The sequence below is a fragment of the Chanodichthys erythropterus genome, chromosome 10 (assembly GCF_024489055.1).
Source record: "Chanodichthys erythropterus isolate Z2021 chromosome 10, ASM2448905v1, whole genome shotgun sequence".
In the NCBI taxonomy this organism is placed as follows: domain Eukaryota; kingdom Metazoa; phylum Chordata; class Actinopteri; order Cypriniformes; family Xenocyprididae; genus Chanodichthys; species Chanodichthys erythropterus.
Window position 1 is genome coordinate 27,994,127 of NC_090230.1, and position 13,116 is coordinate 28,007,242.

Here is a 13,116-nt window from a genome sequence, read left to right on the forward strand (position 1 = left end):
GATCTTCAAAAATGCCAGCTACATCTCCAAAACACTCACATTACTTCCTAAATACTCTATGACCCTCAAAACACCCCAATGATCACCCAAGACACCCACTGACCCTCAAACACACCCCAGAAAATCTAAAATATCAAGATTACTCCCTAAATACACAAAGAACCTCAAAACCTTCCCAATGATCCCCTAAAACTCAGTGACCCCCCAAAACACCCCACTGATGCCCTAAAAATACTTATCACCCAAAACAACCACTGAACCTCTGAAACACCACAATGAACCCTTAAATACCCAGACTCTCAAAAACATCCCACATGCAATCAAATACACCCACAATCATCAACCTGACCCTCAAAAACAGCCCAATCTCACATTATGCCACTGAGAACACAACTGACACTTTTAATGGCACCCTAAATATCCACACTGACCTTCAAAAATACCCAACTGCAACCTGACCCTGCAAAACTCCCCAATGACACCCTAAAAATATACAGTGACCCTAAAAAAACACAAATTACAACAAACCAAGCAAAACAGACAGCAAACTTCAAAATGACCACAATGAACCCTTAAAATACCCATCAAGACTTCTAATGACCCTCAAAAATACACTGACCCTCAAAAATACCCCACTTACCATAAAAACACCAACTGAGAAATAAAAAAAATCCTCCTCATTGACCTTCAAATACACCTCACACTTTGAATAGATCAAGCTTTGAATACACCTTACCTTCCACAGGACCCCGAATCACACCCACTTACCTTTAAAAACAATACAGAATTGACCATCCACATCAAAAAGTCCACAAAGAACACTTAAAATACCCAGCAACACTAAATGCACTCAAATGCACCAACAGACGTCAATCTGACCCTCGAAAACAACCCAATATTAGGCTAATCAGAAATCCTAAAGCATCCTAAATGACACCCTAAAACACCACAAACACATTATACAGATGACCACCAAAAACACCACACTGAAAACACGCCATTGATCCTCCAAAACACCCCAGTGACGCCATAAAATTCCCACAAACCCTGAAAAATAACCACTGATGTCAAAAACAACCAACAATCTCCTAAAACACCCACTGACTCTCAAAAACACCACACTGACCCTTGAGAACACGGCATTGCCCTAAAATACCCACAAACCCTCTAAAACAACGACTTACCTCATAAGTAATTCAGTGACCCCTGTAAGAGATGTTCATTAGGTTTGCAAAAACATTTATGAAATAGCCCAGAAGATCAATCGGTAAGGTTTTACCCTGTAGTTTTATTCAGATGTTTTACAAAAGCCGGTAGAAAACATCACCCTGCAGTTCAGTCAGTTCAGATGGAGGAATGTGTCCACATCGTTCACATTAGCAGGAAACAAATGGCCCCTCCGACAGGAAGACACGGACACATTTCACCGGCACTTGTCTCCGGTCAGAACGCACAGATTCACAGCATGTCATGTCTACAGGAACCAGTTAGCAGCACGACCATGACACATACAGGAAACGACATCAGACTGAGGCCTACAATGCGCATAGGGTCAAAGGTCATAGCGAATACAGGAACAGCTTTGCATATCGATACACTCCAATTGGGGCGTCGTGTTGTGTCTGATTCAGGAAACTAACTAATAAAGCGTAATTAAATAATATTTATATAAACTCTGGAGTCAGATATTCAATCACTGATCTGAACTCTCATATAAATGTGATCACAGTACATTTCTCAGAAACGCAAACAAAAACGATTAAAAAAATGGAAAGTTTGAGGTTTTAAAAGTTGTAATGACATTGTCCAGGTGCTGTGATAGCGACTAGGGAAGATTCCTGTTAGAAAAACCTGCGCTAGTTAGCTGGTCTTAGCTAGTCTCCTAGCTGGTTTTTAAGAGTTTTTGGGCACATTTTGGCTGGTCAGGCTGGGAGACCATCTTAAACCAGCTCGGACCAGCAGAACATATGGTTGGATTTTCATCAGCCTTCTTATTTGCATATCTTAAAGCGTAAAGGATTATTTTTGAAAATGTGTTTTTTAGGCTGAATGAATGAAATACGTGAGTGCGAATACTTCTAGTTACAGTTTCACGCATTGTTTTGTTACGAAATGCATCAGAAAACAATTCATAAAACAATGCAAGTACATATTGCATTCTCAGTTTTGCCCACAAGGGGCGCTAACAGACATTAGCGCAATCGTTCTTCTTCTAGTCAGCTCAACTACGGTCAAGATCCCGCAACATTTAACAATCTTGCTAAACAGGTTAGATAAAGTTAGTTAAACTGTTTATATGTAGCTAGTAGCTAAATAACACATCTGGTTTAATAACGTTAGCATGCTTATGTAGTGTGTTTTTGGCCTAAGTGGGACTCGAACCCGGGTACGCCGGCATAGGAGGCGGGCCTTCTAACAAGGAGGCTAAAGACTGCAGTCTCTAGTGTCAGTCGCTAGAGCGCCTCCTGAGATCAGGGGAGTGAGGTTTACACGCACAGCTCTTACCAAACTACATCTGTTACACAAAGAACGTATTAGTAAAATTTAACATTATTAGTCTGAGAACCAACCCAAAATAGAAGGAGCCCAAAAAAAATAAAACAACATTGAACTAAAAAAGACAAAGACATATGCGTCCCCATTGTAAATAGGAATGCACTGCAGCGATTTAAAGTTGAGAATATTTGCGGTTTGAGGTGGTTAAAGAAGGTGTGACGCATGTGTGAGGCAGATTTGAGCAGCAAATGAGGGTCTTTATTGTGTCTCTTCAACCTGCACAATCTCATTGGCCGGTCTGGTTCAGAGTTCAGTTCGCATTTCATCAGTAACAAATCATCCATTCGCATAAAATCCAAAGTGTTTTATAAAAATAGCAGTAGGTCACAGTGATTGGTCCGCGTGCCTGGAATGGTTTGGGTCAGTACATGTCCCTGTAGATCTCCTGTAGCAGCGGGTGCAGCGACGTCTCCGACTCCGTCTTCTTGATCTTCTGCACCAGCTGCGCGTTCTCCGTCACCAGCTGCCGCAGGTCTGCGAGCTTCTGCAGCAGTTTGGGGAAGATGAAGCCGGCGTCGGGATGATTGAGCTGCAGGTGCTGATTGAGGGCCTGGAGGATGCTGTCCTGGATCTCCTCCACCTGGTGGACGTTCATAAGTCCCGGGCGATCTACGTTTAAGTAAACAAACCAATTTTGTTTGCACATCATTTAATCTCTTACAAGTATCATTATGAACCACTAGGGGGCGACGAAAGCTCACCTCCACACAGGATAATGGCGGCCACAAACAAGGCGAGGTCGCTGTCGTCCAGCTCGAGAGCGTTAAACTTCACCGCAAACTCGAACTTCGGCTCCATGATCTCGCTGAAGGGTTTGCGAAGACTGCGGAGAAACTCTCTTGTCACAAAGCCTCGCCCATTCGCCACCAACAGCCCGTCCTTGTTCATGAGCGACGGCAGCATGGCGAAGATCGCCTCGTGGACGCCGTATTTCAACAGCGTCACCTGCGGGAGCGAGAGGGAAGCTAGTTAAGAGTCGACAAATTTGTTCGTAAAAGAATTCTTACGTTTTGCGAAAAAAAGTAGTTGTCATAAATTACACCGGTCCGTTACCTGGTCATTCAAGAAAAGGTCAATGAATCCGGGGATGCTTTTGGCAAACTCCGTAAGTTCTCGTACGGTTTCCACGGTCGTACATTGACAGCGGTAAAACACGTGCACGCCAATCTCCTTATTGGGCGGAGCTCCGTTAATCACCTGATTCCAGACCAGCCCGTTTTCTGCCTGCCACAGCGAGTCCATGTCATGAATGACAAACGGCTGAAGGACACACAAAGACAAACCGGTTTGTTTTCTCGACCATCTTTATTGACAAGGTTGCTTTACACTTGACTTTCTCGAGCGGGTTACCGGGCTTGCGTTGGTCTTCCCCGTCAGGATGTTGCGAGCTTTCTTCTTGGTCATGTTCAGGTTCTTCAGGTAGGCGTTGTTGACCCGTTTGGCGAGAGACTTCAGATCTGAACCGCTGGAGGTCTGAGAGCTCTTTTCCCCCGCTAACAGACCCGCGACTAGCTTACGCTTCTCCGCCTCCGGCATCCGTCCGTATCGGATCGCTACAAACACAGAATCACATTGAACACCGCAGTTCGTTTTATTGTTCACGTGTGTATGTTGTCGTTTCGCTCACCGTCATGGGACATCCCGAGCATCAGGCACTTTTGAAATCGACAGAACTGGCATTTATTCCGACTTTTCTTTTGGATCTTACAGCTTCGGTCGCATTTCTCATATTCCAACTTCATTCGAATGGTCCTCCGGAAGAATCCCTGAACACACAGAGACACAGTCCAGTCTGGGAGAACATACTAACAGATTTTATGGAGTATGATGCAAGCATGACCTCTGACCTTGCAGCCCTCACAGGCATGAACGCCGTAGTGGAATCCCGACGCTTTGTCTCCACAGATACGACACTCCATGTTTAGCCCCGCCCCCTCCTCACGGCCCTGCAGGAGCTGCTCTGACAGAGGCGACGCTTTGCAGAGATCTACACACAAATACAAAACTGCATTTCTATGCGAGAATCAAACACGTCTCCTTCATGAAAATATGCGAAACTAATCATCCACCCAACCAATCATTATCCTCACCTGTGGAGGCTGCCGTAGGTTCAGGACTGGCTGTACTGCGGCTCGTGTTGCTGTGCTCTTCCAGTTCGTTCGCCTCCTGTCGGTTCGTCTCCCAGCTAAGCTCCTCCCCCTGCAGAATCTCGGCATCCTGAGGCTCCACCCTCACATCCAGCTCCAGGTTAAGCTCCGCCCCCGCTCCAAGCTCACAAAGCACATCCTCAAGTCGCTCGTAATCCGGCCCCTCCCCCTGGCTAATGCAGGGGGAGGAGTCTTCATTCGCCATACAGACTCCGCCCACTTCCCCATGATCTTTGGGTAATCTGCTCCTCACGGTCACAACTGCCGAGTCTCTTCCATCCATCTCCAGAAATTCAAACACGCTCATGAGCCGCCGCAGTCATAACAGCATCTGTGAGAGACAAACACATCACAGAACTGTGTCATAATTAATTTCTGCAATATTTATAAGACATTATACCTAATGATGAAACGGTTTGTTGAGCACAGTTTTTAATTTAAATGTTCACGTTTCCAATTGAAACAGAAATTTGAGGTAACCTCAAGCAGAGGTTAGCAAAACCACACAAAACCAAAATAAAGACATTTTCTAAATGAAAGTCACTTTTTTTCAAAAAGCAAATTGATGGTTGGGATTTGGAAATTAAATAAGAGCTTTAGTACAACTAGAAAGACATAAATAAACCATGATTTGCTACTGTCATTCTAGAAAGCATCAGATTGGACAGAAAAGTCCATATATGACCCTGTCAACAAGATGATGTCATCAATATTTTTGGTCAGTTTTCCCATATAGATTAGCTCAATTATAATTGTAATAAAAATGTTTGTATATTAGTTTGCACACAAATTTATCTTACACAGATTTAACTTCTGTCTAAAAAAAAAACATATATAATTTATACTTTATACTATATGAGTAATATACCCAAGCAAGCTGTCTTTTGTACTTTAAGTTGTTCTCTAGTTTCATAAAGTCCGATCTTAAAAGCTCTGTAGAGTGTGTGTATTCGAGGAACAGTTGAAATAACACAACACTGATTTGACAGCTGCATAGTGTTCAGAAGACACCAGAAACCCGCGGTACGCCCACCCCCGACCGACTGACGCACTGCATTCTGGGAACTAACACACACCAGCTGCAGAGACAGTGACTGCAACTGAGCCAAAGCAAAACCCGAATGTTCACAGACAGTCTTCAGACCTTTGACACACACAGACGAAACCTCTGTGAGTGAGATTCTCAGTATTAGTTTCAGCAGAAAGTGCCAATGAAAGCGTCAGAATGAAGAGCAGAGGTCAGTCAGGCCCGTCACTGGAGCGGCTGCAGGCAATGCCTCTCACTGGAGCTCACATTCAAACTCTAAAGTCTATGAACTGTGACAGAGTTTACACATACGCTGCCAACAAACAAACACCAGAGTCTTTGTTTTTGAACCCTGCAAGTTTGGAGAACATATTTTAACATACAAAAGAAAATATAATTTAATCACAAGCTAGCTTTGATGAAGCGATGTGATTGGTGTGCGTATGAATTACATTCACACAGTAATTGGTCGGTTCAAAACATACTAATTGTTGTGAAGCGGAGAACAGTTTCCCACGTTGTGCACAAAACAAGCTTAACCAAAATTAAGAAGTAAAATAAAATAAGTTTAATGTTAGACAGTCTACAGCTTTACAATAAAACTTGAAACTAAAGTAATAAATTATTTAAGGCCTGTTAACGATAGCTATAACGATAAAGATACAGTTCTAAAAATCATTCTTAATGTAACAGAATAACAGAGCTCACAACACAACAATAAAAATAACGATACAGAGAAATTATATTGTTGGAATCAGTCTCAGAATATTTTTTTTTTAGCTGATTAACAATAAAAACAGCCATTGTTATATTGTCCGCTGGTGTGGATGCTAATATAGTTATAGTTATCGTCCGCTGGTGTGGACGCTAATATAGTTATAGTTATCGTCCGCTGGTGTGGACGCTAATATAGTTATCGTTATCGTCCGCTGGTGTGGACGCTAATATAGTTATCGTTATAGTTATCGTCCGCTGTTGTGGACGCTAATATAGTTATAGTTATTGTCCGCTGGTGTGGACGATAATATAGTTATCGTTATAGTTATCGACCGCTGTTGTGGACGCTAATATAGTTATAGTTATTGTCCGCTGGTGTGGACGCTAATATAGTTATAGTTATTGTCCGCTGGTGTGGACGCTAATATAGTTATAGTTATTGTCCGCTGGTGTGGACGCTAATATAGTTATCGTTATCGTCCGCTGGTGTGGACGCTAATATAGTTATCGTTATAGTTATCGTCCGCTGTTGTGGACGCTAATATAGTTATAGTTATTGTCCGCTGGTGTGGACGATAATATAGTTATCGTTATAGTTATCGACCGCTGTTGTGGACGCTAATATAGTTATAGTTATTGTCCGCTGGTGTGGACGCTAATATAGTTATAGTTATCGTCCGCTGGTGTGGACGCTAATATAGTTATAGTTATCGTCCGCTGGTGTGGACGCTAATATAGTTATCGTTATCGTCCGCTGGTGTGGACGCTAATATAGTTATCGTTATAGTTATCGTCCGCTGTTGTGGACGCTAATATAGTTATAGTTATCGTCCGCTGGTGTGGACGATAATATAGTTATCGTTATAGTTATCGACCGCTGTTGTGGACGCTAATATAGTTATAGTTATTGTCCGCTGGTGTGGACGCTAATATAGTTATAGTTATTGTCCGCTGGTGTGGACGCTAATATAGTTATAGTTATCGTCCGCTGGTGTGGACGCTAATATAGTTATCGTTATAGTTATCGTCCGCTGGTGTGGACGCTAATATAGTTATCGTCCGCTGGTGTGGACGCTAATATAGTTATAGTTATCGTCCGCTGGTGTGGACGCTAATATAGTTATAGTTATCGTCCGCTGGTGTGGACGCTAATATAGTTATCATTATAGTTTTTTCCGCTGCTGTGGACGCTAATATAGTTATCATTATAGTTATTGTCCGCTGGTGTGGACATTAATATAGTTATCGTTATAGTTATCGTCCGCTGGTGTGGACGCTAATATAGTTATCGTTATAATTATCATCTGTTGGTGTGGATGCTAATATGGTTAGCATCCACTATTCCACCATTCATTATAGTTATCGTCCGCTGTTGTGGACGCCAATATAGTTATCGTTATAATTATCGTCCGCTGGTGTGGACGCTAATATAGTTATCGTTATAGTTATCGTCTGCTGGTGTGGACGTTAATATAGTTATCGTTATTGTCCGCTGCTGTGGACGCTAATATAGTTATCATTATAGTTATTGTCCGCTGGTGTGGATGCTAATATAGTTATTGTCCATTGGTCTAGAGACTAATATAGTTATCGTTATAGTTATCGTCCGCTGGTGTTGACGCTAATATAGTTATCATTATAGTTACCGTCCGCTGGTGTGGATGCTAATATAGTTATCGTTATAATTGTCGTCCATTGGAGTGTATACTAATATAGTTATCGTTATATAGTTATCGTCCGCTGATGTTGACGCAAATATAGTTATCATTATAGTTATTGTCCGCTGATGTTGACGCTAATATAGTTATCGTTATAATTATCATCCGTTGGTGTGGATGCTAATATAGTTATCGTTATATAGTTATCGTCCGCTGTTGTTGACGCTAATATAGTTATCGTTATATAGTTATCGTCCGCTGATGTTGACGCTAATATAGTTATCATTATAGTTATCATCCGCTGGTGTAGAGACTAATATAAATATCGTTATAGTTATCATCTGCTGGCGTGGACGCTGGTTTGAATGCCAGCATATGTAGTTTATTATTATATATATATATATATATATATATATATGTATATTATAAAACTATACAATTATAGTTTTCGTCCACAGAACTAAAAATAGTAAAATAAAATTAGATAAAATAAATTAAAATAATAAAACTAAATAATAGCCACAAGGCATATTTTAGGGTTCATCTATAGTCATTATAATCAAGATAAATAAAAAAAGAGCACAACTTTCTCCAACAAACAACCCAATCCCGACCCTCACAGAACATATCACTGGAGCTTCAGCTGGTGCTTCATGATGGGTCAGGTGACCGTGATGTGGGTCAGTGTGTGGATCAATGAGTGTGTTCAAACACACGGACGGTGACTCTGGGTTTAATCTGCTGCAGAATTCACAGCAGTGTGAGGTCAAAGGTCACTGTGAGGCGCCCGACATGCTAACGCACTACACATACCATTCCTGCAGTATACAGTAATAACTTAAATGCAAAATACTTCTTAAATGTACCTGTAGTGTGCAGTGCACTAGTATTGCATTCTGAAAGCTCAAATGACCTTTTTACCCCAACAATGTGAAAGGCAGATGACCTTTGACCTCTTATAAACAGCCCAAACCAAAAAACTCAGGTCAGACCTGTAAGAGCAGAGGATCATGGGACTGGAAGCAGGTGCTTGAAGAGGTTACTGAAGTGCCCATGGAAATTTCCTCACTGGAGTGAGGTTAATGAGTTCATTAGAGAGAGTAACTGTGCTAGTTAGACCCGTCGACTAATCAAATAACAGTTATATGACTAAACAATGAGCAGCCAATCAGTTTACATCAGAACACACATCATCGTAACACACATAAACCAGCAGCATGAAGACAACTAACCAACCCACACTGACCCTGATGATGGTCCTCTCCGTCTATAAGCCAATTAGCACTCATCAGTATTCATTAGCTGCTCATTAGATGCGCCACACCGGTTTATCATCTAGTTTACCAATGGCCTCTACATAAAGGATTTTAGGGGTTTCGATGTCATAACAACGGTCTAGCCAATGCAGATCATACGAAATCGATTGGGAATAAAGAGAACGCAAGTTCATTAATTATATTTCTCATTAATTTTCTCCAGGAGAACTTCAAAATATACTTCAATTAAGAGCCATTATCAAACTGTTAGTTATAAAACCGATTAGTTCTTACAAAATTTTCAAACATTGTTTACAAAAAGTTGTTAGCAAAAGTAAAAGTATTTAAAAACTAGTAAAAAAAAAAACAAAGGTACTTTGTACTTAAATTCTTTTTTGGGAATGAATCCCATGATGCATTGTGAATGACACAAAAACCTACTTAAGTGGGCAAGCACTGCAGATGTTTGTTTCCATGGTAAAAGCTCTTCGGGATTCTATCCACAGTCCCTAATTTTGAATTTTTTTTCCGTAAAGTTCGCTTTGGCAGGATGTTTCAAAAATCCAAAAACTTTATTTTGTCATGATTTTGTTAGCAATGACATTACATAAGTTTTATGTAAATCAGGCCTTAAGGGAGATCGACCAATTGGAAGAGAGATTTCCGTTTCCATGGAAACAAGAATCACGCCAGAAACTTTTTACACTATGAATTTTCAAAATTGCACTTCTACCATATATATTCACCACCGAACAACCTCACAGCTCGAGGTGTGTCTGTCTGTAAACATTTATACATTATCGCTAAAAATCAATCAATCAGTTTCGATTTTATCGTTCAGAACTGACTTGATTTACAAAAGCCGAACTGGAACTGTCTGTCTGACATTCTCATTGGGCAACAGACGCAACTATATCAAGAGTGTGTTACGCCCTGAGTATACTTCTAGTTTTTTACCTCTTCACATAATCTCTTGTCTATATAGGCCTCCATCGTCGCTGTAGCTCGCATGTGTTCCGGTCTGTTCTGTTTATAGTCGTTTTCTTTGACTTACTTGTGAATTGACGCCACCAGGGCACGGCTGCCACCTTGTGGATAAACTAATTACTGCCAAAACAAGTAAATGCGCATGTGCGACCTGCACGTACAAAGTATGATGATGAAATTCGCGTCACGCACGCTGTACGCGTAAAAATGGAACTACTTTGGGCTTTATTATGTCAACTTTTGGCCACATAACGAAGCTCCAGTTTTGCTGTTTCCATTGAAACTAAAATTACACCAGAAACTTTTTAAATTATGAATTTGGCCATTAAAAGCTTTTTAAAATCACTTTTTAACATCAACTTCTAGTGAATATCAATCATCGCTACATAACCTCACGGCCCTGGATGTGTCTTTCTGGAAACGTCATTGCTAATAATACATTTCTCTATAACAAATGCAATTTTTTCCCGAAACCATCGTTCAAATAAACACCGTTTTTGAAGAGTGCGCATGTGTGTAAGAACGAGCCTATGACTGAATCTGCAAATAAAGCAAAATAACTATGAAAAATGAGAATTAGTCCTCAGATGTCATGTCCATAATTTATAGCAGAAAATCTAGCATTAATTTGATCTGAAACGGATTCATTTAAAGAAGTTATTACTCCACCACCTGCTTGACTGTACGACAGGTTTACGACAATACGGTTTCAGGAAACAGAGTCGTGACTAGCTAGTTGATTTTCTTCAATAATGCAGTTACATCTTTGTGCATGAAATGCATCCCACATCTGACCTGATTTCCAAAATCCCATTGGTCAATGGATGCCTACGCCATCTCAAATGCTTTTATACAGCCATCAGGAATGTGAGACTGAAGAGAGTAAGGGACAGACAGCCTGGGAAAATCACAAGCGTTGACATTTATACAGACCACAGCAAGGAAGGAAGGAACCCTAGACGCTGTTGCCTGAAAATAAAATACAAAGGAAAGAAGAGAAGGAGACGCTTGTCATGTGTTCAACACAAAACCACAAGAACACTGACTGAGCAGACGGTCCCTCTGAGATGGATCAGAACCCACACACTTCATTAGATCTCTGAGAGATGATGCTAGCCCAGATAACACATGTACATCTGCGAAACGTCTGTTAAAGATCCCCGATAGCATTCGTACAACTCTGACGTCTATTTGATGGTTTTTATTTTTTTTAGAGTGTTTGCTCATCTGCAATACGTCTATAGGATGTAGATGCTTGCAGATGCTTTCAGTGACCCAGATAACACACGAATGTCTGCAAGATGTCTGTTAAAGATCACTTCCTCCAGAAAGCATCTGCTGTTCACAAACCCTGATAGACGTCTTTAAGATGTCAGTTTTACTAACAATCATAAACGCTTTGGTGCGTTATGAATCTTTTGTGACGAATCATGATTCGGATCGCGTGTCAAAATGCCAAACTGCTGAAATCACGTGACTTTGGCGTTCCGAACCACTGATTCGACACACTAATTCATAACGCTCTGAAGCTTCATGAAGCAGTGTTTTGAAATCGACCATCATTATATAAGTCGTTATTTTGGCGCACCAAAAATATTCTCGTGGCTTTATAATATTAATATTGAACCACTGTACTCACATGAACTGATTTAAATATGTTTTTAGTACATTAATGGATCTTGAGAGAGGAAATGTCATTGCTCCCTATGCAGGCCTCACTGAGCCATCTTAATTTGTGTCCTGAAGATGAATGAAGGTCTTACGGCTGTGGAACGACATGAGGGAAAGTAATTAATGACAGAATTTTCATTTTTGGGTGAACTAACCCTTTAAAAATACATCTTCCAGACGTAAACACACTTCAAATAGATGTCTCCGAGATGCATGTGTGCCATCAGGGTAACGAGCCGATGATGATGTGATCATGACTCCTCAGGGTCAATGAACGGCTTCCACCACAAACATCTCAAAGTTCACATCAACATATTTTTTGTTCGGGTGTGAGAGTGGGCGACTCTGGCCTTGACGGTTTGTATGTTTACATGAAGCTGAACCTGTGATGAATGAAGCCACTTCAAAATGATTTCCAGTCATTTCACAGCCCGTTACTGGAGTCCAGTGTGTGTTTGTGTAAAGTTAGTAAATACACACTGTGTGCCAGTATGTTGCAAGAGGACAGACCGTCCCAAAACCACCCCAAAACAACTTTCACCTACAAACAACACAAGCCGCATCCATCTATCTATCTATCTATCTATCTATCTATCTATCTATCTATCTATCTATCTATCTATCTATCTGTAGTTCTATGTATCTATCCATCTATCTCTATCTGTAATTCTACATATCTATCTATGCATCTATCTATCCAAGTCTTTATTATTCGCGCGATATGTCAACACAATACTCTCTTTGAAACTTTATATGCGCATAAACTTCATGGTCCCAGTAAATAATCCATCAGAGTCTCATATGACTCCGGTCCACATGACAAAACAAACGGAAAACAAACTTACGAGACTTTTTCTACCGCGTCAGAACGAAGGATCCCGAAAGTTTATTCCTTCCGTTCGCGTAGTTTTTTCCCTGAAGGATCAGCGAGGATACGAGAAACGCTCCATGTTTACCGGGACGCGCTCCGCTGCGCTTCATCATACGGGAGTCCCGACGGCGCGAGCTCTCCGGATCACACGCGTCACGGCCCCGCTCCTGGATGACGTCATAGCGGCTCATTTTAACCCTGTAAGAACCTCATCATGTGTATTTAT

At 41.1% G+C, this 13,116-nt stretch overlaps 1 protein-coding gene across 1 annotated transcript; it reads right to left on the reverse strand.

The window, feature by feature from the left end:
- Positions 1–1,302: 1,302 nt before the first annotated feature.
- pparda (peroxisome proliferator-activated receptor delta a) lies at positions 1,303–13,020 on the reverse strand. Its single transcript, XM_067397032.1, has 8 exons — positions 12,865–13,020; positions 4,647–5,034; positions 4,404–4,543; positions 4,184–4,322; positions 3,907–4,109; positions 3,610–3,816; positions 3,258–3,501; positions 1,303–3,165 (listed from the first exon to the last, which is right to left on the reverse strand). Exons 2-8 carry the CDS (start codon positions 5,008–5,010, stop codon positions 2,918–2,920), a joined length of 1,545 nt encoding a protein of 514 aa, XP_067253133.1. The 5' UTR covers positions 5,011–5,034; positions 12,865–13,020; the 3' UTR covers positions 1,303–2,917.
- Positions 13,021–13,116: the final 96 nt, after the last annotated feature.

Bases quoted from the DNA above. Each gene is read 5' to 3' on its own strand.
- pparda (XM_067397032.1), bottom strand. From the start codon at position 5,010: ATGAGCGTGTTTGAATTTCTGGAGATGGATGGAAGAGACTCGGCAGTT. The intron at 4,323-4,403 runs GTCAGAGGTCAT...CTGTGTGTTCAG, and splicing joins ATGCCTGTGAGGGCTGCAAG to GGATTCTTCCGGAGGACCAT. The intron at 3,502-3,609 runs GTAACGGACCGG...TCGCTCCCGCAG, and splicing joins ACCTTTTCTTGAATGACCAG to GTGACGCTGTTGAAATACGG.